The following is a 27,047-nucleotide window of genomic DNA, read 5'->3' on the forward strand; positions in this document are numbered from 1 at the left end:
ATCTCTTAAATCCTTGGTGGTTGAGGCAGTTAACAAACATGGTAGGCAGAACTACACTAAATCTACACTCTATGATAAAAATCATAAGCATCAAAATCTGATTCAACTACTTTACAGTTTAGAATCGCCAACTATCTGGCCTTACTGGTGAAGTACAACTGCACAAATTATACCAAGCTAAACTCCTTTATTGACCATCAGCCGACAGAACACAGAGAGCAGTTCAAGTCACTTATTGCAGAAAACCAACTCCTCACAGGATATCTCTGCAGGCTTCTCTCAATGCTGCCAATGCTACTACTTATTCTATTTCTACAGCAATAGTTATGAAGAGGGCCTCCTGACTTCCCAAAGCAGGTCCAGAATATGATAGAGGACCTGCCTTTTGATGGCACTAAGTTGTTTGCTGGCAATACAGATGAATCCCTGCATACATTAAAAGTTTGAAGAGCCACTTTACAAACTCTGGGGAGCTACACACGTATTCTGAAGAGAAAATTTAGTAGGTCCCAGAAAGCACAGATTCCCATCCTGTGCAGTTTCTGAGTTAGCAGAGGCCATACAAACCTCACCACAAGAGGCAGAGGTTTCAGAGGAGGAAACTACTCATCTCCCAGCCTTCAACTTCACAACTTTGCTCTTCAAAGGATCAATTTTGATGGGAAGGTTGGGGTCCTGAGCTGCCATCCTCTTTCTTACCAGCTGTAATGCTTCACATGCCTTCCTCCATTCAGCAACTGCCTTCACCATAACGACGGACAAATGGGTTTTAGAGATCATTTACACAGGGTACTCTATCCACTTCAATTCTCTTCCACTCACCAATCCTCCTTCCCTCTTCAGGGACTCCTCCCACGAGAACCTGCTATGGCAGGAAATAGACTCTTTTCTACACCTGTGTACTATAGAATCAAGTTCCACACAGTTCAGAGGGAAGGGGTTTTATTCCAGGTATTTCCTGGTTCCAATAAAAAAAAATGATGGTTGGAGACCCATCCTAGATTTAAGACTCCTCAACACATTTGTGAAGGCACAAAAATTCAGAATGGTGACACTTGCAGTGATGATCCTATCACTCCTATCATTGTAGTATGTAAAGGCACAACTTGGACTTCTATCCATACATTTGCTGTAATAATTCATGACACTGCTTCTGATACCATGTTTGGCTCAGCTGTACTTTCTTCCATACTGAACTGGACTCTGAAGCTCTCTCCTCCTTAAAGGGGAACTGCTTGGTAGTCAGCTAGAGTGGGGCATTCATGGGGACACTACTTGAAGAAGAAATGGTCATTCACCCTGTGCAGTAACTGTGGTTCTTTGAGGTGTGTGTTCCCATGTGTTCTCCACTACCCGCTCTCCTTTCCTTCTGTCATGGGGCTTCGTGGAGGTTAGCCTGTGCAATGCTATATAGCAACAGCGTGGGGCACGAGGCTGAGTAACACGCAAGTGCAGGCCTAATGGACATTGCTATGAGCAATCTCCTATCAAAAGCGCAGGGAGTGCAAGTGCACCTAGAGTGGAGCACCCTTAGGGGGACAGGACACATCTTGAAGAACCACAGTTACTGCACAGGGTGAGTAACCACTTCTTCATGTTTTGTTGGCATCATAACTTGACAGTTTCAGCACAGAGGTAAAGGGGGAAGAGTCTCAACAATTCTTCTACCTTTAGAGAAACTGTGTTAACGTTGTCTTTAGGCACATAGGGTAGGGTGTCATGGGGAATCTTGCACTGTGGCTGCCATTGTGTGGATATTTTCCTCTGATTAAACAGATTTCAGCTTAAAATGCTGTCAATCACACTCCTTGTGATCACTAAAAAAATAATGAAATAAAGTTCATACTTGATTGGCTGTGCTGCATTATAAACCTGTTCAAAGCTATTTGATGTACTAAATACTTAAATTATATTTGTATTTTTTCAAAGGTCGAGTAAACATTGTTGACTTACAACAGGTAATTTTTTGTTATTAAAAAAATGCATATACTTTGTTTCTCCATTTATACTCTATCAGTCAGTCTCTAAGTAAGTGCTGATGTTGAAGTGCTGTATAGCAGCAGTTGAAAAATTGGTGGCACTTCTCACTAACTTTGACTACTTTGTCCATTTGTGTATCACTTCACAAATGTGGTATTCATGCTTACTCTGATTTTGAGATAAATATTACTATACTCTGTAGTACTGTGACACTCTTTAAAATTACCCCTAAAAAAAGAAGCAGGGCTTTCTTGATGATTTGAATATCTCTGCTTTCTTAAATTGAGAAGTACAGGTGGATAAGAAATGTCTGCCTTTGCTAAAATTTAGAGTGATGGTGTCATACAGTGAAATATAATAAATTTTGCATGGGTCCTCTCTCTTCCTTCATTAATCTCTTGTTTCCACTAACCTCTATCCCCCAGTAATCTTCTGTGACTAATTTTTCCTTCTGTCTTGAGCAAAATTGCTTGAAATCAGAAAACTTTCTATAAGACAATGAGTGTTTCTGTTCAGAGCTTTACAAAAATCCTAATTTTCTTGGACCCTTTAACCTAGTGGTAATTGCAAGAGATTTTTTTAAAAGCACAAATGCTTCTGTTCCAAGCCCCAGACTTACTTGCACATAAATACGATAGAGTAAATAAAAAGCAGATATCCTTTTTAAAGTATAGTGTCTTAATGTCTGAAAATTAATTTGAATTTAAGGGACTGATGGATTTATTTTTTTCCAGATAATAAATGTAGACCTGGTCCATATTGAAAGCCGAGCTAATGACATTGTTAAATCAGACAGAACTATTCAGCTGGTGCTGGGACAGTTTATAAATGAGTGAGTATCTTCAGGAGAAATGTATACAGTGGTCCAGAGATATGACTTTAGATGTTATAGGTGCAGTATAACTATAGTCTTCTATTATTAATTATGCTTCAGAGCTTATTCTTGAGGCAGAGAATAGACTTTCATGGACCAGAACCAGTGACGTGCTGAGCACCCTCGTCTCCCATAAAAATCCATGTTCAGGTCCCTTTGAAAGGAAAAAATGTGTGTGTTTTTATGAGGGGGTTGTGAAGTTATTTCTTCTTGTTCCATATAAGGAAATAAAGGAACAGGTTGCAGACTAGTGGGTTGGTTAGCAGAATTTTAAAAATACGACTTTTTCCGTGTAATAGTTGTACTGAGCAAGATGAATTCTCACAGCCCATCTATTTCTATTTTACAGTAAGTTCCAGTGTATTTATGCATACGCTGGAAAAATGTTTACTCTGAACAAATAAATTAATAATGAGACAGGATAACTATACTTAAAAAGATGCAAGTTGAATTGGGAACGTCACACTAATGTCTTTTCTTTCTGGTTTTACATAAGGAGTTACCTAGACCAATTAGCAGAAGAAATAAACGATAAACTACAGGAAACTGGTCAGGTGACAATATCTGAACTCTGCAAGGCATACGACCTTCCAGGAGACTTCTTGATACAGGTTACTGCATGTTATCTACCCTTTCATATAGAAATGTTGAATTCTGATTTGAAGAAATAGTTCTCTCTTATAGCAACTTTATTATCCAGGAAACAAAGATGATAGTTATATGAAGTCTTGGGTAGTGTCCTAAGCAGGTCAGTATTAAATCTCTCTGGTTTGCATTTTAGTGGCTATGAACTGATTTAGATTAAAATTTTCCAGTACAGTATTCCAGTATCTGAACTGAGCTAGGTTTCCTCTCAGCCATTGTGATCCTTTAGGAAAAAGGAATGAACATACTTTAAAGTGTGATCAAAGGATTTGAAAAACTGCCTTTGGGTGAAAGACTTAAGGGCTCAGTCTAGTTAGCTTATCAAAGAGAAGGTTCAGGGCTGAACTTGATCACAATCTATAAGTACCTACCTGGGGAACAGGAATTTGATAATAGGAGTGCTCTTCAATCTAGAGGAGAAAAGTATAACAATATCCATGGGCTGGAAGTTGAAACTAGACAAATTTAGACTATATATTAAGATCCACATTTTTAACTGTAAGAGTAATTCAGCATTGGAACAACTTACCAAGGGTTGTGCAGGAGATCCTCTATCACTGGAAATTTTTAAATTAAGAATGAATGTTTTTCCAAAACAGGCCATAGAACTTCCCTTTCAATGAGAAGTTTTTTTTCAAAGGCCTCATTGAAAGGGAAGTCCTATGGCCTGCATTATGCAGGTATTCAAACTAGATGATCACAAAAGTCCCTTCTGGCTTTAGTCATCTTCTAAACACATTGTCCGGAATATATACACATGCAGTTTCTTTTTTTGTCCCAGATAATCTAAATGTTTTAAGTTACTAATTTGAACGCCGATTCCAATCTTTTTCCTTTTGTGTGGGGTTTTTTTATTTTATTTTTAATTTCTTGCTGTTAATTTCTACTCTGACATCTCAGAGTGGGTCAGGGACTTCCTTTGTCACAGACACAAAAGATTTAACATGAATGTGCAGCCCCAGAAATCCAAGACCAGATGGGTTTCTTTCACAATGTGTTCGTTCTTCATTCACCTGTAAAGATTGTAATATGTGTGGGAGAGGGAATAGTCATTACATAATTCAGGTCATTGTATGTATTATTAAGAAAGCTACTTTAACCTGGCGATTGCAGTTGGGTCAAAATAACACGACCTCACACACACAATCTGTGTGTTTTTTATAGTATCTTCTCAATATTCTCCAGTAACAATTACCATTTAAAATGCATTCTTATTTCTCAATACATTGATTATTTAGACAAATTAACTTTCTAATCTACAGCTTAAATATATTTTCTTCTTTGCTGTGTAACTGTAAACTGTTGTACCAGCATTTATCATAACTTCTGTTCACAGACGTTGTCCCCCCGTCTGGGTAGGATTATCCATGGCCAGATAGATCAGGACAACAAAGGAGTGATTTTTACAGAGGCATTTGTAGCTCGGCATCGGGCACGCATTCGTGGTCTGTTCAGTGCCATTACTAGGTAAGCCCTGACACAAATATCTGTATGTAGAAATGTGTTTTACAGCATTCTTTATGCATACAGATTTATTTGTAATATACAAAAAAGAAAATAAAGGCATATGTAGGAGATCTTTTCAATTACAATTCATTTTACTGTGAGAGAGAATTGTGTACTTTTTTGGCGCAACATGTAATGTGAGCCCAGTCCTCTGCAGATATACGAAGTTACTTGAGCAGCAGGAAAGCCTTATTCCTAGAAAAGGGAAAACTAGTTAGCTAAAATGAGCTAAATTACAATGGGAAAATATTTTGAAAAACTGGCTAAAACTGGTCATGAATTCACTGTGAATTCTTAATTTTCTGGAAAGTGTCCCCCTCATTGACATAATTACAGATTGATACCCAGCAACCACACTTCATTTTTCAGAAATTTGGGTATCAGTTCAATAGCCGTCTTAATGCTCTATCTTGAGCAGGAACTTAGTTAGCAGAAGTTTGTGTGTGTATATATGATATTTACAGTAGTAGTAATACAGTTTTAAACCAGTATGAATTTATAAATTTCATAAATTAAACAACCTGGCAGTAACAGTCTGGCTAAAACACTTGATCAGTTTTGCAGAAAATACCTTTCTTGAGGGAAAAGTCCAGAGGTACTTGTCTTGTTTGTAGATTCTACTTCAATTTGAGAGTCTCTAGGCCTGTTTCATGTTTATTCTTTTTATTCTTTATAGGCCTACTCCTGTAACTAACTTGATCACCCGGTATGGATTTCAGGAACAACTGCTTTACTGTGAGTTTCTTTCAGATTTTGTTTCGTGTATTTAGATTCTTAATTGTTGGAATTAATCATTTCAAATAAACCTTATAGATTTAGTATTGTTTTTGCAATAAATAGCAATTGGTCTCCTTTCCAGTTTAATGAGTAATAAGAAGTGTCTCTATATCTACAGCAATGAAAGCTCATTGATGGAATACCTCTAAGGGAGTGGAATGATGCAAGAAGTGCAATATTCATTTTTGTCTTCTATTTCATTATGTGCACTCAGCTACTGGTATTTTTATCAATGGAGCACACAAAAGGGACAGATTTCACATAGCTGAATGACATTAACTGCACAGGATTTTTATTTATTGACTTTATTTTGCGATAGCTGAGGCAGAGCTTTTGTTATGGTCACAACTAGAGGTCTTAATAAGCTAGGGTTACCATACGTCCGGATTTTCCCGGACATGTCCGGCTTTTTGGGACTCAAATCCCCGTCTGGGGGAAAATCCCAAAAAGCCGAACATGTCCGGGAAAATCCGGCGCCGCTGGGCCGGGGGCTGGCTCGGGGCCGGGGGCCGCCGGTGCTGGGCGGCCGGGGGTGCGCCGGGGACCGGCGGTGCTGGGCGGCCGGGGACCGGCGGTGCTGGGCGGCCGGGGGGTGCGCCGGGCTGCCGGGGGCCGGCGGTGCTGGGCGGCCGGGGGGTGCGCCGGGCCGCCGGGGGCCGGCGGTGCTGGGTGGGCCGGGGGTGGTCGGCCGGGGGCCGGGCCCAGGGCCGGCACCCCAGGGCCCGAGCCGACCCAGGCTGGAAACGCCGGGGGGGCCAGCCTGGGCCGCGCCTCCTCCCCCCACAGCCCCCCTTACCTGCTTCAGGCTTCTTGCGAATCAAATGTTCGCGGGAAGCAGGGGAGGGGGCGGAGACTTTGGGGAAGGGGCGGAGTTGGGGTGGGGGCGGGGCTGGGGGCGGGGGCAGGGCCCCGTGGAGTGTCCTCCTTTTGGAGGCACAAAATATGGTAACCCTAAATAAGCAGGGAGATAAATCGCACTCTTGTTTGTTTGTTTTTTCTTTTATTTAAAAAAGAGCCTCACAAAATTACAATCCATGAAGATTTCCTTTTGTAGTCCTTGATTTGATCTCACCTCAACTATTGCAACACTTGGACTATCCAGCTCTCATGTCTCCTCTATTCTATACAAAATGCTCCCTCAAAGATCATCTGTCTTGTCTGTGGACTGACCACATCCTGCTATCTTCATTTGTGGGCTTCTCATCTCTTCTTATATAAAAGGGGGGGGAGGGATAGCTCAGTGGTTTGAGCATTGGCCTGCTAAACCCAGGGTTGTGAGTTCAGTCCTTGAGGGGGCCACTTAGGGATCTAGGGCAAAATCAGTACTTGGTCCTGCTAGTGAAGGCAGGGGGCTGGACTCAATGACCTTTCAAGGTCCCTTCCAGTTTTAGGAGATAGGATATCTCCATTAATTATAATTATAAAGTTAATCTCCTTTTGTTTGCCTTCAGGGCCTCACATGACTTTGTTCTGTTAATGTTCTTGTCTTCCCTTTCTTCTTTCATTCTACATGGCTAACTGCCCCTTTAGGCTCTCCCACTGACATCTGAGTCTAATTCCCTTATGCCTACAATCCTCTCGCTGACCCTGACCCCAGGATTCCTCCACCCTCTTTCCTCAAATAAGCCAAATAACATTAGCCCAGCCACAACAGAAAACGAGCAGCTCTAATTCTAGTGATAAACACTAAATGTACTAAAAAAATGGGGGGGGGGGGTGTTTATAAATAGCATTAGAAAGGCATGAGCTTAACTTGATTTAGTTATTCTACTTGTTCATTGCCTTCCATTTCCTTTTACTTTGAATGCTGTCTTTTTAGGCCCCAGTTCTGCAATGAGAACCTGTAGGCCCAGAGCTCGACCTGCGTAGTTCCCTTTGCAGGTTTGAAGCAGGGACTTTGTCTTCATACCTGTGTGGAGATCAAAGTGGTATCTTAATGCAAGAATTAGGGTACTGAGCCCAAGTAATTTTATCCCAAAATTGCTAAGGCTTCTGTCTAGACTGAGAAAGAAAGATAAGCTGAATTAATCATTGTTTCTTGTGACATAATTCAAAAATTTGACAAACAGTGTTGCCACATGAGGATTCTTATCACGCATAAGGTATTTCTGGGGGAATTCTGTGCCTAAAAATTCTGTACACAATATTTTAAAATTCTGCATATTTTATTTGTCAAAATAACACAATATAATTACACCAGTTTCAATTATTTTAGTAATTTATTTCAAAATACTTGTCAGCAAGTATGTCAGTAACAACACAGACAACAAAAGCTTTCCCCCAGGAGTAGAGAGTTAAAGAAACTCCTAGGACAATCCAATTCCTGTTTCTCTGTTAGACTGAGGTTCCCAACAAAAGTATGGGTGTGTCACACATAGAATCATAGACTATTAGGGTTGGAAGGGACCTCAGGAGGTCATCTAGTCCAACCTCCTGCTCAAAGCAGGACCAATCCCTAGACAGATATTTGCCCCAGATCCCTAAATGGCCCCCTCAAGGATTGAACTCACAACCCTGGGTTTAGCAGGCCAATGCTCAAACCACTGAGCTATCCCTCCTCCCCAAACGTGTCAACTAAGCACATCTTGGGGGAAAACTTTGCCTCTTTGGTCTCAGACATCCACACCCCCTCCCCACCAGACCCCAGCCATAGGGCGCCCCCCTTAGCCCAGACACCCGCACCTCCTAACCCCCCGAGCCCAGCCGGGGCCCCCCAGAGCCCAGCTGCGGGGCAACCCCCAACACTACAGCTGTGGAGTGCCTCCCTACCCCATTTTCCTGCATCCGCTATCCCCCAGTGCCCTGCTGTGGGGTGCCCCCCTAGCCCAGACGTCTACACCCCCTTGCCTCCAGAACCCAGAGATCGAGAGAGAGAGAGAGAGAGAGCCTGATGCTGGGTCCCAGGCTTGTATGGTGTTTCTTGCACACTGCCTCCTTCTTTCACGATGTGCTGGGAACTGAAGGTGCCTGGAACTCTTCCCCCTCCCCTTCCCCAGCAGGTTCCTGTATATGTGAGCTGCAGAGTAGGGCTCTGCTGGGTCTAGTGGCCCCTAGTGCTTGCCAGCAGCTCTGCAGCACCAGTTCTGCGAGAAAATGAAATTCTGCACATAATTCTGCATTGCGTGGTGGCACAGAATTTGTCCATGAGTAATAAGGATGTCATAAACTATACAGCAAGAGAACTCAGTTATATAATTAGTTTATAAAGAAATTAAGAAAAACAATAAACAATGTTTAGTTTAATTAGTTTATTCGGTTGTGTCCTTTTTGAGAGCCTCCCACAGAGGGTTGTGTCTTCTATAACAGTCAGACTGTAGGAGACACTCTCCTCTAGGCAAGCAAAAAGAGCAACTAATTAGGCTCCACCTATTCATTTTGGAACTATCTAATTATCCTAGGTAATCCAGGCAGTTTATTGGTGGCAAAGGGCAAAGTTCAAAGGTAGGTGATGTGACAGATGTGGTAGTGTCCTGCAATATTCTGAACAAACCTTTTTGAATTACATTGAAGTATTTAGGAGTTAATTGTATTAAAAATGCAAATATTTATGTATTATTGTGGGATGTATATAATGTCTATGGTGGGGAGACATGACTAATGTAAACCCTGGGAAGTGTTATGATCTTCAGAAGACTATTTGAAAGAATGTACCAGACAAGAATGAATTTTTAAAGTTGTGGGTTTCCCAGGAAATGTCTAGGGGCAGGTGTATGCAAATATACTCCTTTCAGTTATGTAACAACTCAGCCTTTGGAAGCTTTGCTTGGAGGGGACCTTTGTCTGCTGATTAATTAGCTTTTAACATGAGAACAAGATCAGAGGCCCAAACTGTATAAAGGAAGGACTCTCCGATTCAAGGGGGTGCTGGTTCTGAGCCAACGTGATTATAAACTTGTAATCACAGAAAACACCCTTGATGGGGTATGAAGGATTGACTGGCACCAGAGTCCTTGTTAGAGTTAGGGTGATCTCTGGTAAACGTATTAGCGTATGTGTAGGTTCTTTTATTGTTTTAGTATGTTTTCTTTGTAATGTATTCACCTTAAGAATAAATGTGTTTATTTAGGAAAAACTGTGAGCAATTACACTGTTGTAGCCTCTGTGGAGAAAAGCAAAGCAGGCCTGCTTAAGCAGTCTGACTTGCTGGGAAATTCACATTATAGGCAGGGAACTGTGCAGCCTGGAAACACCTTAGTCAGAAGGGAGTGAGATATGTGTCTCTGCCCATAAGATGATGGTTGAGGAGCTGGGAGCCTGAGAGTAGGTGCCTTCGGTGGAGCATAGTGTGGGAATACAGGTGCAGTTTCCCTGAACTGTGGCAGGTAAATCCTGTTTAGATTATCATAGTGAGGGAAACATTTATAATTGGAAAACGATGTAAGTGATCTTACAAATTCTGTGTACTTCAATAACTGGAAGAGACCTTTAGTTCAGTTGCTTAAAGAAGCCACTCAGCTATTATTCACTCTAAATCTATGTGGCTTTTTAGCCCACCAACTGACCCAAAGGGCTTGAAGCAGGCACATTAATAAAAATTTAAAATCTTAAATTCAAATTAAACTCCACAGTCTCTGTTTTAACATAGTCAATGTATATATGCTGTCCAGGAATGCATTGTCCAGCTATGCAGAGTTAAACAGGAAAATCTGTTAAACCTTATGTTGCAATAATATTTGTGTCCAATGCAATTTCATTATGTAGTTAAAATTGATTTCAGCAATTGTTCATGTAATGCTTAGTCATTATTATGCAAGTCCTTTTAGCTACTAAAGTTTGAATTTTGGTTGTGACAGCCTCCTGCAGATCAACACTGGGGCTAACCGAGTTTGTTGATGCTTCTCTCTTTGTTCAGTGAGCAGCTTTTGTTCTTCATGTCGTTCCAATGTTCCTTCCTGTACTCCGTTTCTCGGCTCATTTTCATGAATGTCAAAGAGCGTTTTATTCACTTCGATAATTTCTTGTAAATTTTAAAAGTAAAAGCTTTTTCTTTAATTTTGTCCATTTTCTGAATATAATTTCAGTTTCACAAATGTTTGAGTGCTGGAAAACATTTTCCAAATTAGTATAAATATAGGCCTTATCAAAGTTTTTTAGATATATAATATGATTAGGGCTATTGATTAATCTCAGTTAACTCACGCGATTAACCTCAAAAAAATTAATCGCAGTTTTAATTGCACTGTTAAACAATAGAATACCAATTGAAATTTATTAAATATTTTGGATGTTTTTCTACATTTTCATATATATCTTGTATTCTGTGTTGTAATTGAAATCAAAGTGTGTATTTTGATTACAAATATTTGCACTGTAAAAATAATAAACAAAAGAAATAGTATTTTTCAGTCCACCTCATACAAGTGCTGTAGTGCAATCTCTTTATCATGAAAGTGCAGTTTACAAATGTAGGGTTTTTTTGTTACATAACTGCACTCAAAAACAAAACAGAGTAAAACTTCAGAGCTTACAAGTCCACTCAGTCCTACTTCTTGTTCAGCCAATCGCTAAAACAAACAAGTTTGTTTATATTTACAGGAGATAATGCTGCTCTCTTCTCACTTTCTGGTGACGTAAATAAGAACAGGCCTTTGTCTGTCACTTTTGTAGCCGGCATTGCAAGGTATTTACATGCCAGATATGCTAAACATTCATATGCCCCTTCATGCTTCGGCCACCATTCCAGAGGACATGCTTCCATGCTGATGACACTCATTAAAAAAATAATATATTAACTAAATTTGGGACTGAACTCCTTGGGGGAGAATTGTATGTCCCCTGTTCTGTTTTACCTGCATTCTGCCATATATTTCATGTTATAGCAGTCTCCAATGATGACCCAGCACATGTTGTTCATTTTAAGAACACTTTCACTGCAGATTTGATAAAACACAAAGAAGGTACCAATGTGAGATTTCTAAAGCTAGCTACAGCACTCAACCCAAGGTTTAAGAATCTGAAGGGCCTTCCAAAATCTCAGAGGGATGAGATAGGGAGCATGCTTTCAGAAGTCTTAAAAGAGCAACACTCTGATGCGGAAACTACAGAACCCAAACCACCAAAAAAGAAAATCAACCTTCTGCTGGGGGTATCTGACTCAGATGATGAAAATGAACATGCATTGGTCCTCACTGCTTTGGATGGTTATCAAGCAGAACCCATTGTCAGCATGGACGCATGTCCTGTGGAATGGTAGTTGAAGCATGAAGGGACATATGAACCTTTAGTGCATCGGGCATGTAAATTTCTTGCGGCGCCGGCTACAACAATGCCGTGAGAAAGCCTGTTCTCATTTTCAGGTGACATTGTAAACAAGAGGTGGGCAGCATTATCTCCTGAAAATGTAAACAAACTTGTTTGTCTGAGTGATTTCCTGAACAAGAAGTAGGACTGAGTGGACTTGCAAGCTCTAAAATTTTACTTTGTTTTATTTTTGAATGCAGGTTTTTTGGTACATAATTCTATATTTGTAAATTCTGCTTTCATGATAAAGAGATTGCACTACAATACTTGTATTAGGTGAATTAAAAAATACTATTTCTTTTGTTTTTTTTACTGTGCAAATACTTGTAATCAAAAATAAATATAAAGTGAGTTCTGTATGCTTTGTATTCTGTGTTGTAATTGAAATCAATATATTTTAAAATGTAGAAAACATCAAAAAATAAATAAATGGTATTCTATTAATGTTTAACATTGTGATTAATCGAGATTTTTTAATTGTGTGATTAATCGCAATTATTTTTAATAGCTTGACAGCCCTAAATGACTATATATCATAATTAATTATACTTAATTATATCTATTTTAATTTGTTAAATTTTATTTATATATAGTACCTGTCGTAATATAAACTTTAAAAGCTTGATGATTTTAAATTTCCTGGCTTCTTTCATTAAAAATCCTTTAGAAATTTCTTTCATGTTTCTACGTCTGGTGAATAAGTTGTATAAAGAAGCTATTAACTAATTCCCCATGTAATAATTATTCCAGCAGATATTGAAGTATTAAGAAAATAAACATATTTGATCCTATAATATTGCCATGCCATTGTTCACCTTAAGATGACATCAGGCTATTTATAATAAGGAATGCTTATATTTTGAAATGTAAAATAGTTTCAGTTAAGGAGTAATAAATTTACAAAGCTTAATAGAAAGCATCAGGTTCCCTCACTTCTGAGCACTATAGCCCTAATCGAAAGCCCATTTCAGTCAATGGAAAAACTCTCATTAACATCAGTGGTCTTTGGATAAGACCTTATGGGACATAAATTATTTTCACTTTTATTTAAAACTCTTCTTAAAATATTTTATTGTTTTTGTTGTTTTAGCATCTAAAGCAGGGGCGGGCAAACTTTTTGGCCTGAGGGCAGCATTGGGTTTCGTAAATTGTTTGGAGGGCTGGTTAGGGGATGGGGTCGTGGCCCAGCCCCCACCACCTGTCTGGCCCCCCATCCGGGACTCCTGCCCTATCCACCCTCCTGCTCCTTGTCCCCTGACCGCCCCTGGACCCCTACCGCCCCATCCACCCCCTCCTCTCATTCCTGACAGCCCCTCTGGAACCCCTGCCCCATTCAACCGCCCCATCCAACCACCCCTTCTCCCATTCCTCTGACTGCCCCTGGAACCCCTGCCCCTGACTGCCTCCCCAGGACCGCTGCCCCCATTCAACTCCCTGTTCTCCCCTCCCTCCCCCACCCCCCGGACCACTATCCACATCCCGGCCCCCTGACCACCACCCCGAACTCCCCTAACCTCTATCTACCCCCCCCTCTGCTCCCTGCCCCCTTACCGTGCTACCTGGAGCACCGGTGGCTGGTGGCGTTACAGCCAGGCAACGCTGCCGTCACCGCCACGCAGCTCAGAGCACCAGGTCAGGCCTGACTGTGCAGCTACGCTGCCCCAGGAGCTGACAGCCCCGCTGCCCAGAGCAGCTCTGGGAGAGGGGCAACAGCAGGGGAGGGGCAGGGGCTAGCCTCCCGGGCCAGGAGCTCAGGAGCCGGGCAGAACGGTCCCGCATGCCGGATGTGGCCCACGGGTATGAGTTTGCCCATCTCTGATCTAAAAGATCCAAACAGGATGAAGGCTCTTTTGTGCTGTAAAATCTCTTAGAAAGGGGCAGTCCTTGTCCTGTAGGAATCTTATCATTTAAGAAATATCATTTTTAACCAGTAATTTTTACATCTATTTTGAGAGCTTCACTTCCACGCCTGTCTGTAAAGCACTTGGCACACACTGTTAGTGCTCTACCATTAATAATACTTCTGGTTTGGCTATATTTTAATTTTTGTGTCAAAATCTTGTAAATAAAGCTTTTTTCCATGAACTTTGAATGGAAGTAAGATTGAAAATGTAAAATGAGTAATAAAATCAGTGCAGTGCACATTCAATATGCTGTATTGTTTCTGTATGTTGGGTAGTATGAGTATGTAGCGTTTGCTTTCAAAAGTGGTTAGTGTAAACCTCTGTTTTTCCATGTGGTTATAAGTACTTACTTTTTTTTAATCTTCCGAAGCTACCTGTTAAGCCCTGTCTAGGTTAGGTAATTGAACTGTTGCTGAAAATGGTTTTCTGCAGTGTTTGTTCCTGCACCAGTATGGAAAACAGTTTGTTAAACAGCATAGCACTTTAAATTCATACCCTACCATATTCCAGAGTAACTTCCCCATGTAGACAAGACAATATACACAACCAGCTAGACTGCGACAAATAAAGCTAAGCAACTGGTAGCAATAGTGGAAAATTTTAGTAAGAAAAAAACAAAGATCGTTTTGGCCAGTCAGTAGCTACTTCAGAATAATATCCCATGTGGACACTCGTATTCCAGAATAAGGGTGTCTACATAGAGAGTTATTCCCACATAGCTATTGCAGACTAGTTTATTCTGCAATAGCTATTCCAGTCAATTTTGCCAGGTACACAAGCCCTAAATCTCAAGTTGCTGTAGTTCCCACTTTGGCAGTGTTTATCACTGCCATAGAATATTTTATTGTCCCATCCTGACAGATTCAGTTAGCATGGCCACACGCACCTAGCTTATACTGTTGAGATGGGTTCCAGGCATACCAGGAGTATTTGCATGATGATGACTTTCTCAGATGGCAGTTTCTATAGTGCGCCCCCCAACCCTTTTTTCTGTTTTAGTCCTGGGGATGATACACATCACTTGTTTATCCTTTTTCTGAGGGAAGGGGAAAAGCAATTTATCACCTGTTTGCTCTCCTGTCTATTTCTGTGTTGTAGAGCTCCTGTCACAAATTCCCTAGTCATGACAGATTCAGTGGGTTTTTGCCATAGGGAAGGGTCTTTGTTTCTTTCCAGTTGTGTTCCCCTTGCTTTCTGTTCCCATTCTTGTTAAACAGTTAATGAAGTAGGAGCTGTATATATATTCCCATTTTATGTTTTACTCCAGGTATAAACCCATGGCTACTCTGCTCTTTCTTTAAAGAAGAAGAATTCAACACATCCTATAAAACAAAACCTAGGATAAAAAATTCCAGTAGAACAGTGGTTCTCACACTGTGGGTCGGGACCCCAAAGTGGGTCACAATCTCGTTTTAATGGGGTCGCCAGAGCTGGTTTTAGACTTGCTGGGGGCCGAAGCCAAAGCCCAAATTCCACTGCCTGGGGCCGAAGCCAAATCCCGAGGGCTTCAGCCCTAGGTGGCAGGGCTCAGGTTACAGGTCCCCCGCCTGGGGCTGAAGCTCTTGAGCTTCGGCTTTGACCCCCACCCCGGCCCATCTTCCCCTGGGGTCGTGTAGTAATTTTTGTTGGAAGGAGGTTGCGGTGCAATTAACTTTGAGAACCCCTGCAGTAGAACCATAAAAAGTAGCAGAGCTTGGTGCCTCCTTCATTTATAGAGTTTTATATAAGCAATGGCTTGTAAAGGGAGCAGTGACAGAACACAGAAGGATTATGGGACCTGAACCTTCCATGCAACTTGAATAAATTGAAAATAATGTTTTGTGTTAAGCTGGCCTTAATAATTTAGTACTAGTGGTTGCTAATGTGTCCTTTGCCAGCAGTTCAGTTTATATTCGTATCAGTGGGTTACTGATTCTTGGGGTCCAGGGTTTAATTGGAACTTTTGAGGATCAGCTATAGTCACCAACAGGGGTACAGGATTCCGTATCTGACTTGTTATAGGTATCCATTCTTGCCATGATTTTAAAATGTTAAGATCACAACATTTTCAGTATTGGTTCTGAAAAGTTAACACCCGTCCCAATGTGAACGTTAATAAAATCATCATGAATTTTGTTTGCTGGCTAGAGAAGAGCAGCATTATGACCAACTTTCTAAGTATGTTTTTAATAAAAAAGTAGTCTGATACTGTCATAGCGGCTTTCTCTGTTGGAACTGTACATTTGGCAGGAAATTATCAGATTTAAAAATTGTGGGAGCTCAGAATTGCTTCACTAAAACAACTACTGGTAGTTTTGTGATTAGTTTCTTTCAGTTAGCAACTGGTAGTAAAAAGAGGAGGAGAAATACAAGAAGAAAGAATGAAAAAAGGAGGAAAAATAATTCCCAAATTTTTGATGATGTATGTATCTTACTGAAACTGTTACTTTATTTATTTTATTCTTTCAGCTGTGTTAGAAGAACTTGTTAATACTGGACGACTAAAAGGCACGGTGGTTGGTGGGAGACAAGATAAGGCTGTGTTTGTTCCAGACATCTATGCCAGAACACAGAGCAACTGGGTGGATTCCTTTTTCAAGCAAAATGGTTACCTAGGTAACTGATCTTTATTCTTTATGAATAAAAGGTCTTTTTGGAAATTGATCTAGGTAACTAAAAGAGCCAAGTGAATCCAGTATGTGTGACTGAGGCTTATAAGAATAATTGAAGTGCTACTACTGTAGTTGATATTTCTTTGGTAAAGGCTTGTTACTGCCTTCCAAAATACATGCATACAGTATATAACTGCATAATTGCAGTGCCTAAATTTGCAAGCTGTTCTGTGTTTGTACTTGCCCACATAGAAAGCACAGTTGGGCTAAAGTCCTGCATATTACTTTAATGATGAGCGAACAGTTTGAATGTTTTAAATGCCAACGGATACATTTACAGGGTATCTTTATTTATCAGGAGGGTAGCTTAACACTTATTCTGTTACTTTATATGTATCATGCTGAAAACATATGTGTAGCATAGTGTACTGGGCCCTTTAAGAGCAGATGTCATAAGCCTGACTGATGGTGGGGACTTGGAGCTAGACCAACAAAGGTAATTAGGTGCCTAGCTGCTTCTTCAGGTGCCTATGTCCAACATTTAGGCACGACTACTCAGCTGAGGCCTAACTTGGTGCCTAAGTCTACATCAGCATGTGCAAAGCACCTAAGCACTGATGTTGCTCTATAGCTAATGAGCTGCTCAGAGCCCCAGCTTACCAACCCCCTTCACTTTCACCACCTCATCTGCAGAGCCCTCTCTAGTAGGCACTCTCAGCATGGCTACTTGTTCTGATGCTGCACAAAAGACATGCTCAGTATTCCCATGGTTAGAGCACTCACCTGGGATGTGGGGGACCCAAGTTTGAATCTCTGCCTGATTTGGAGCAGAGACTTGAATTCATGTTTCCCAGCTCCCAAGGGAGTGCCCTAACTTTTGGTCTATTGGCTGTAATGAGGTGGATGCATTCTGAATTTCACTACTGGCTAGCTTAGGTGGCTTCCTGCTCAGTTTCCTGTCTTCTGAGGATGCCTTTCATAGGTGCCTAGCTCTCCCCGTTCATTGTACAGGTGGGTGCCAAACTTGGGCGGGCAGGACTTTGGAGTTCTAAAAGATGTGCTCTAGGAATTATTTTGGGAAAATTCTATGGACGGTGTTGTGCAGGAGGTCAGACTAGATTATCACAATGGTCCCTTCTGTCCTTGGAATCTGAATATCTTCCTAGTTCCTATTTCTTATCTGAAGTCCTAATCCTCTATGACATCACATTGGATTGGTCTGGAGATGCATATAATTTCACAGAGGATTATGAATTCTGGTCAGGGATAAAGTGAAAATGTGAATGAACTTTTAAAAAAAGAAACACTCTCTTTTTATGCAAGTGTCAGCGTTCGAAAAATCCATTCAGTGCATTGCCTATGCAGGGGTGGGCAAACTTTTTGGCCCAAGGGCCACATCTGGGTGGGGAAATTGCATGCAGGGCCATGAATGTAGGGTTGGGGCAGGTGGTTGGGTTGCAGGAGTGAGTGCTGGGTGTACAAGGGGGCTCAGGGCAGGGGATTGGGATGCAGGGACAGGTGCAGAGTACAGGAGGGGGCTCAGGGCAGGGGGTTGGGGTGCAGGAGGGGTTCGGGGTGTGGGCTCCGGCCTGGCACCACTTACCTTGAGTAGCTCTGGGGTGGCAGCGGCGCACAGCGGGGCTAAGACAAGCTCCCTGCCTGCCCTGGCCCCACGCCGCACCTGGAAGCAGCCGGCACCACGTCCCTGCGGCCCCTGGGGGGAGGTGGGGAGGAGGGAGCAGAGGGATCTGTGTGCTGCCCTTGCCTGCAGGCACCGCCCCCCGCAGTTCCCGTTGTCCGAGAACAGGGAACGGCGGACAATGGGAGCTTCAGGGGAGGTACCCGCAGGCAAGGGCAGAGCACGGAACCCTCTTCCGGCCCCCCGCCCCTCTCCAGGAGCCGCAGGGACATGGTGTCGGCCGCTTCAGTGAGCGGCGTGAAGCCAGGGCAGGCAGGGAGCATGCCTTAGCCCCGCGGCGCCATGGGGGTGACAGTCTCGCGGGCTGGATCCAAAGCCCTGATAGGCTGGATCCGGCCCGCAGGCCGTAGTTTCCCCACTCTGGCCTATGGTGAATAAACAGGAAGCTTTCCTATGCGCATGCCATAACTTTTTTAGAATCTAAGCTTACATTAAAAAAACCTCCATATGACCTTCCAAATGTGGATCAAGTGTTAACCAATGCTTCTAGGTCTGCAGAAGGATCACCCCAATGCCTCTGCTGCAGCTTGAAAAAGAAGCTGCAGAATGAAAACTGACCAGCTTTTATTCCTTTAAATTTAATGAGTTGTGGCAGCATGGGTATTTTTCACCCTGGCAGAGTAGACTTAGCCTATGTGCTACTTATGTTTAGGTTAAATTTCTCAGATCCTCTCCTTGCATGTAAAAAGTAAGGTTTGAAATTGTATTACTGGGTTCATGGGCATGCAATCATTGGGATGGTTTCTAAATACAATGTTTTTTTTCATGAGGCACCGTTGTCTCCAAGTGTTTTAGTATCTTCCCTGTGTGTGTATTTGTTCTTGGAAATGTTGATTTCTTGAAGGCCCAATGAATGGCTAAAACTTAACAAACTTTTTACAATTTTACAGAATTTGATGCATTGTCCAGACTTGGCATCCCAGACCCAGTGAACTACATAAAGAAAAGATACAAGTCCACAAAGCTCTTATTTCTGAAAGCAGCCTGTGTTGGTCAGGAAATTGTGGATCAGGTGGAGGCTTCAGTAGATGAAGCCATCAGCTCTGGAACATGGGTGGATATAGCGGTATGCTCTTTTTTTCAGTAGGATGTATTTCTTCCCCTTTTTGTTAGATGTCATCCAATAATGTTACTTTAAAGCAGAATTTTCAATTTACTTAGCTCTAATAACCAGTGAAACAAACGACTGCTGCTTCACCACCTTAAACTTGCCTGAAGCTCAGTCAGGCTTTGTTGATTGACTTCTAAGGCAAACTCATTCTTCTGAATCAGTACAGAATCATTGCTCCAGTATTGTGTTAGGGAACACTTTACTTCTGGAAGTGCCGTTTGTGAGATGAGAATTTTAAAACAGACTGTCTGTTATACTTTTCACCAAAATAGGGGGATGTTAGAATTTAGCTAGAACACGAGGTCTAATTTTAACAGTAATATGCTGCCTTATTTTCTGTCCTCATCTATTGGGATGCACTTTTAAGTTGCCGTCTTCCATTACAGAGGCAGCTGTATATCATTGCTGGATGGAATTAATTAGTGTTCCTAAACCATTTTGGGATCTTTCATGATTAAAGATCCATTTAAAATATAAGGACACATCTAGCTCAGATGTAGCACAGTATATTTTAAACAGTTACCATATATTGTAGGTCCTCTTAATACATGTAAAAGTGGCCTTTTCTTTATAATGTGCAGTATATATAAATTATTTTGTTTTTTAATCTTAGACTCTTCTGCCCAGTTCATTATCCATAGAAGATTCTGGAATTTTGCTTCAGCAAGTGATGAGATCTTTCAACAAACATTTGTCAACTATAATCTTCAGTGATACTATTGTAGTCAGTGAGAAATTTATAAACAGTTGTACTGATCTGTTCAGGGAGTTGATGCACCACAAAGCCGAAAAGGTATGTTGTCATGTATATCTGGATGTGTGTATATGTGTTTCTGTTTTTAACCATATTTGAATTTAATAGTCTGCAATTTTTTATCCTTTATATTTCTTGTGATTTAGGTCTGAAAACTTACTCATGTAAAAATGGCGTCATCTGATTCCATGTGTGTGTCATTGTCTTTCAAAGCAAATCTTGTTTAAAGTAAAAATGTTTTCTCCAATGCTATCTCTCAAGCTTCAGATCTGAGTGTGTTTTTTCTATCTAACATATCATCACCAGTATAAAGAATTTAATTAAGTTCTGTTGATGTTGTCAGTAAAGCATCTGGCTAATTTTGAGATCTGAAGTAATGACGCAAGGAAAATTTATTTAGGACCACGTTCTGTTGTTGGATGCATTTGTGCAGCTCTCCCTGAAGTCCTAAGTGGTAAATTAAGGGGATATGATTAAGAATACATGCTGGAGGAAATCTCAGCAACTGAAGGTGCCATTTTTACATAGTCAGTTTTTTGATCTTGACCACATAATGTTCGTAAAGCACTAGATAATTTTATATTTATCATTCATTATTGAACGTTTCGTAAGGGTGAGTGGAAATATCTGTTACTCGACCTGATTTAAAGATTCTATCAGATCAATCCATGGACATCAAAGTTGCACAGCGGCACTGTACATCTCAGCATGTTTTACAGCCTCAGTCTTATTCTGATATCACCTACATCCAAAGTAAATGAGAACTTCATTGAAATCGCTGGCATAAAACTGGTATGTGTGGGATCAGGCCTTATTTTAGTTATTGTTGAAATTTGTGATTTATAAATAAAGAAAAATGACCACTTCCTATGTTTAGAAATTCAAGTGTGTCCTTATTAATAAGTTGAGGAAATACAAGAAGAACCTGAAAACTATGTTTATATTTTCAAAATGTTTCAGGGTCAGTAATTGACTTGTTTTTACTACAACGAAGTTGAGATATACTTCCATGCACACTTAACATATCAGATTATTATTATGATTCCTAGCAGAACTAGGAATCTAGGTAAGATCAGGGAAATCAAAAGGTGTTGATCAAGGTTGCTTTATTGAATGATTTGTCTGGGAGATTTCTAAGTATCTCATGCAATTTAAAGAGATAATTTTAAGTAGGGCTGTTGAACAATTACAAAAATTAATCGTGCAATTAAATAATAGAATACCATTTAAATATTTTTGGATGTTTTCTACATTTTCACATATATTGATTTCAATTACAACACAAAATACAAAGTGTACAGTTCTCACTTTATATTTATTTTTGATTACAAATATGTGCACTGTAAAAAAACAAAAGAAATATTCTTTTTTCAATTCACCTAATTCAAGTATTGTAGTGCAATCTCTTTATCATGAAAGTTGAACTTACAGATGTAGAATTATGTACAAAAAAACTGCTTTTAAAAATCAGGCCTACTTCTTGTTCAGCCAATCGCTCAGACAAGTTTGTTTACATTTGCAGAAGATAATGCTGCGCTCTTCTTGTTTACAGTGTCACCTGAAAGTGAGAACAGGCATTTGCATGGCACTGTTGTAGCCAGCATCGCAAAATATTTACATGACAGATGCGCTAAAGATTCATATGTCCCTTGATGCTTCAACCACCATTCCAGGGGACATGCGTCCATGCTGGTGACAGGTTCTGCTCAATAATGATCCAAAGCAGTGCAGATGCCACCAGATTCTTAAATCTTGGGTCGAGTACTGTAGCTATCTTTAGAAATTTCACATTGGTATCTTCTTTGTATTTTGTCAAATTTCAAGCGAAAGTGTTCTTAAAACAAACATGTGTTGGGTCGTCATCTGAGACTGCTATAACATGAAATATACGGCAGAATGCGGGTGAAACAGAGCAGGAGACATACAGTTCTCCCTCAAGGAGTTCAGTCTCAAATTTAATTAACGCATTATTTTTTTAACGAGAAATGTCATGTGTTTTTTAACATGGTGTGAAGATGTGATGAGGAACCGGCCTCGCCTGTTAGGCAGATATAAAAAGCTCAGGAACAGCCTAAACTCATATTTGAGGCATTGTTTATCTAAGATACTCATGTGCACTATTAACTTAAATTCAGTAAAATGCGCACACAAACCTCTGGTGTCTGGGACCCCGTGAACACCAGATTCTTTGGAGAATTATGTTTTGGAAGATAATGTTGGTAATAGAATTGGGTTACAAAATTCAGTGTTGTAATTCTACCCAATCTATTTAAATAATTGCTGGTGACATACTTAAACACTGTTTAGACTTCAGGATTTATTAAAATATTTGAGACATACACTGTCTTTAAGTTTCTTGATTGAATACATTACTGTAAAATTAATGTAATTTTTTACTGGATTTATTTTACAGTTCTGTTATTCATTGACTACCTTTGTCACATTAAGCTTGCAGGACAGGTTTGTTGGGTTTGGAGGAGGAAAATAAGTATCTTTTTCCTGTGCTGTATGTAGAACACATTCTGTGTTTAAGACAATATGTTTTAAAATGTCTATACTGCATGAATGGTGCTTTATTAGTCACGTTCTGCATTTATATTTTGATATTAAATTAATTATCTTCATTCCAGGAAATGAAAAATAACCCTGTTAATTTAGTCACTGAAGAGGACCTGAAAGAGGCTTCTATTTTAGAAAATTCATCTGCTAACAAAAAAGACAGAAAGGATGAAAGAAGAAAGAAAGCAACAGGTAAGGTACTCGGAATTATTTTTATTTATATAAAAGAGGACCTGTGTGCCCTTGGCCATACTTATTTATAAAAGTACTCCCACCGGTTTCACCTAACCCCCTAGCTGACAATAGTTAGGCAAAAAGCAAGCAATGAAAAATCCCTACTCCCACTCACTATCCTCCTCTTTCGTCCTACTTTCCAAATGGCAGGGGAAATTGATGGGCTTTGCAGGGTACTCCAAAACTCATCAAATCCAAATCCTTTCAGATGAAGTTGGAGTGAGTTTTAAAGTCAGAGTCCTCTCCAAGCACAACTTGGTAACCTCCTCTCTATTATGCTGTCAGATTATAATTATTTGAAGGTTCACAAGGTTGTTTTTTTAAATATGTTCTGAGCCAAATTCATACTGGGTCCAAGTATGCATAGCTCCATTTAGCAATAACATTTCTTACAATAGTTCTCAGTTTGTTCCAGAATGTAAATATATATAAAATCCTTCTGAACCTTTACAGTTTTCAGTAATCACTGAAGAACTTTAATCAGGCTAAACATAATGCAATTAGTCTTAAAGACGTTAACAGGGTGATTCAGAAATTTGTTTCAGTCCCTCAGTGTTGTGTCCTATTACATGCTACAGAACCAAACACTGATATATCTAGCTTAATTGGATATACAGTATAACCATATCTTTAAATAGAACATTAGTTTCTACTCTGAAGAGACCAGGATTGAGTTGGCATGGAAACCAAACTTATTCTCACCACAAGAGACAGCAGATTTTTCTAGGGCATAGTTGTTAAAGAGGAGTTTGAACTTTAATAGAACTGTCATAAATAGAATGACTTCCAGCCTTGCTGGTGTCTTACTCTTCATAAGGGGTGTGTGTGTGTGTGTGTGTGTGTGTGTGTGTGTGTAAATATATAGTCATATGCATACATACGTAATATATCTTCCACCCTGGCAAATCTGCTTTAGTGATGTGGTGTTTTCTTTTTGGCCATTATGTAGCATGCATCAAGATGACCCACATCACCACAGGTTCCAGATACCATTGTTACATACACTGGAAATAATGACAGATACCACTTATCACCAGTTTAGATACTCTTAATAGTGGACAGTTTTATATGTATGAAAGTCTAAAATATATCCACGGTGTGTCTTTGCATCAAAATTGAAAACAGACAATAAAATAACAGTAATGGTGGTTTTTTCATAGGTCCATTCTTTAAAAAAATTTAAAAAAAGGGTGTGTGTGTGGCCTGAAAAACCTGCAGTGTTATAGTTCCTCTAACCAGGCTTTCATTGGATTTACAACCCATTCACTCTGTCTGTAAATTACAGCCCGTATGCTGTCTTGTCTGTGCTCTCCACAGATCAGATCTTGGTTGCACGTGTCAACAATATAAGCAACTTGTTTTGTGTGCTGACCCACAGTGTGAAAGATAGGATGCAAATCATTAAAGAGCTTCTTTTAAAATAGCTTTTTATCATTTCTGCTTATTGTACTGTTAATTAAACAACCAATTCCTGCTCAATTTAATTCAGTCACAGTTCAAATAAACCTACAAAAAGCCTGTTTTTTTCCCTAAGAAGTTACAGGATGCCAGGGCTTACCCAAATATAAGTTGTTCCTAACCTACAACTTAAGTATCACAGCTATCGCCATTATGGTCCCAGGAAATGACTGAGCAGCAGGGCTTGGGAATTCATATTAAATACATAGCCAGCAAATTGTACGGTACAAGCATTTGAATACTGCCTTTGTATGTTTTTCTTAAGCAATAGTAGAATTAATCCATTGTTTAGCCACTTGAGAATGTAAAAAAAGGCCTAAAACTTCAAAGTTATTTCTTGTATGGAATGCAGTTATTACAGAGTGTAAAATTTTGCAAATGAAAGAAGCAGAAACAAGGGCAGAAGAACTTACACGGTGGAAAAGGAACATACTGAAAATTGAGATGCTATCAGCAATTGGGTAAATGCTTATAGTGCAGGATTCTGTCCTGTAATGTAGAGTATTCATGTTAATGACATGTTAAATACAACTGCAAAAATTTTGTTCAGTAGTTCAATTGTTCATCAGCGCTGACCTGCATTAATAAAAATCTTATTTTCAGCCATCAGGTTACTTTCCTTGTGTTTTGAGCAATGGTATCTGGTTTTGTTGTCTGTCGGGAACTGTTATTTTACTAATGTTGTTTACATGATATATATAATTTGATATAAGGAGTAGTCACATTTTTATAAAGTTCAGTTTATTTTAGTAATGAAGTGACAACTAATAAAAGTTGTGAATCAGTATGTTTCTTTGTTTTCATGTTCTTTATTTAAATATCAAACTGTCACTAATCTGCAATATGTAATGTAGGTTCCATTCATGATAGGTTGATAAGATTATTTCACTAGTATCTTTAACAGATAGTTCAGCCTCATTTGTTACCATAACTATGAAAAACATCACATTAAGGGATAATGCTTCTCTATGTACTAAACACATAATTTGCCACCAGAGGGCAGTGGAAGTGTGAGAGGAAGTGGTGGTGGAAATGCCAGAGAGTTCAGGATTAAGAAAACCAAGAAGAAAGGAAGAAAGGATGCGGAGAGTGATGAGGAATCACAAGCAAGTAGCACAAGTTTGTAATTTTGTTTTAGCCAGTATCTACTTTATCTTCTGCTTTTGTAAGTCTTTGTGTTTCTCCCCATTATAGCTATCTACCCAGATAAAATATCAAAAGATACTAGTGTGCTGATTAGGTTAAATTGTATAAATGAAAATGTATCTCAATATATATTGTGGTATTGTGATATGCATTCATACTGAGCATTGTAAGCAATTCTTAAAGAAGTCAAAGTAAAGGGAATTAGAGCAGAATTTTTACTAAATTCAGAAAATATAGAAAATAACCTTGATTTCAAGATGCAGATCATACTTAGTCTTTAAATATCTGCTGAATAATGTATGATAAACCCAGCATTTCTTATCTAGTTCCAAGGTTTAACTAGCTTAAATGAGGAAATCCTAGTGATGACTAGAAATAACTGATCTTTTTTCCCTTGAAAAGGAAAACCTCCAGCCAAAAGTTTTAACTTTGATTCAGTGACCTGTAGTGGTTGCTATTGAAAAATGAGCACAGTTACAACACTTCTGTTCTTTTCTAAATGAAGGGGGAAACTTGCTGTGCTATAAATGTTGGTAAATTCTAGCTTTTTAAAGGTGACTGTTATAATTGAAATAAGAATGAAAACAGTCTCTCAGAAGTTTTATGGTTAAGCCTGCTAATTCCGGTTGTATAAGTCTCTTGAATCCCTAACAGTAACTAAAAGCTCTTTCAATAGATTTGAGTAGTTCATATAGGGTATGTTTATACTATAGCTGCTAGAATGCTTCTGTATCTGAGCCGCTACAGCACCATACTGTAGACACCTCTTCATCAGCAAAAGGGGTTTTTCTATCACAGGGATCGGCAACCTTTGGCCTGCGGCCCGCCGGGGTAAGCACCCTGGCGGGCTGGGCCGGTATGTTTACCTGCCACGTCCGCAGGTTCGGGCAATCGTGGCTCCCATTGGCCGCAGTTCGCTGCTCCCGGCCAATGGGGGCTGTGGGAAGCAGCACAGGCCGAGGGATGTGCTGGCTGCCACTTCCCTGTTCTATCAATATAGTTAATCCACCTCTCCAAGAGACAATAGGTTTAATGGAAGAATTTTTCCCTCAACTTAGCTGCGTCTACACAGGGGGTTAGATCGACCTAAATACGGACCTCAGGGTGTGATGTTTTCATAGCCCTGAGTGACATAGCTAGATCATTTTTAAATGTAGACCAGGCCATAGTGAAGAGGTGGCCAAACTGTGGCTCTTTTGCCATTAAAGTGTGGCTCGCAAGCTGCCTCCGTGCGCGCCCCCCCCCCTCCACCTACCAGACTGGGTGAGAGGGGGCAGCGGGCTCGGGACCTCTGCCTTACAGTGGGGTGGTGATTTAGGAACTTCTGTCCAGCAGGGAAGGAGGGTCTCGGGGCTTCAGCCCTGCAGGCCACACCTGCCAGGGCTCGGGGCTTCAGCAGGAGTGGGGTGGAAGCCCCAAGCCCCAATTCCTGGCAGGTGTGCTCCAGCTCTCGAATCTCTGAAGATTGTCGTATGCGGCTCGGAGGGCCAGTAAGTTTGGCTACTCCTGCCATAGTGCGATAATTCTTCAGACTGCTCATCTACTAGGTGAAATATTAGCAAGGTGGGT

General features: G+C 40.3%; 1 protein-coding gene across 2 annotated transcripts in view; it reads left to right on the forward strand.

Annotated features, from left to right (window-relative positions):
* The window catches only part of UFL1 (UFM1 specific ligase 1), a 42,697-nt gene that overhangs the window by 6,248 nt on the left and 9,402 nt on the right, over window positions 1-27,047 (forward strand). For both annotated transcript variants that reach the window (XR_006176198.2, XM_008164865.3), the window contains exons 3-12: window positions 1,930-1,958; window positions 2,715-2,812; window positions 3,351-3,465; window positions 4,836-4,966; window positions 5,682-5,740; window positions 16,375-16,521; window positions 19,107-19,282; window positions 19,941-20,120; window positions 22,712-22,832; window positions 25,329-25,451. Coding sequence is in view for 1 of the 2 variants with exons in the window: in XM_008164865.3 (XP_008163087.2) it covers window positions 1,930-1,958; window positions 2,715-2,812; window positions 3,351-3,465; window positions 4,836-4,966; window positions 5,682-5,740; window positions 16,375-16,521; window positions 19,107-19,282; window positions 19,941-20,120; window positions 22,712-22,832; window positions 25,329-25,451 (1,179 nt within the window). In the remaining variant the exon portion in view is untranslated. The remainder of the gene's footprint in view (window positions 1-1,929; window positions 1,959-2,714; window positions 2,813-3,350; window positions 3,466-4,835; window positions 4,967-5,681; window positions 5,741-16,374; window positions 16,522-19,106; window positions 19,283-19,940; window positions 20,121-22,711; window positions 22,833-25,328; window positions 25,452-27,047) is intronic.

This window comes from Chrysemys picta, chromosome 3 (assembly GCF_011386835.1).
Source record: "Chrysemys picta bellii isolate R12L10 chromosome 3, ASM1138683v2, whole genome shotgun sequence".
NCBI classification, from domain to species: domain Eukaryota; kingdom Metazoa; phylum Chordata; order Testudines; family Emydidae; genus Chrysemys; species Chrysemys picta.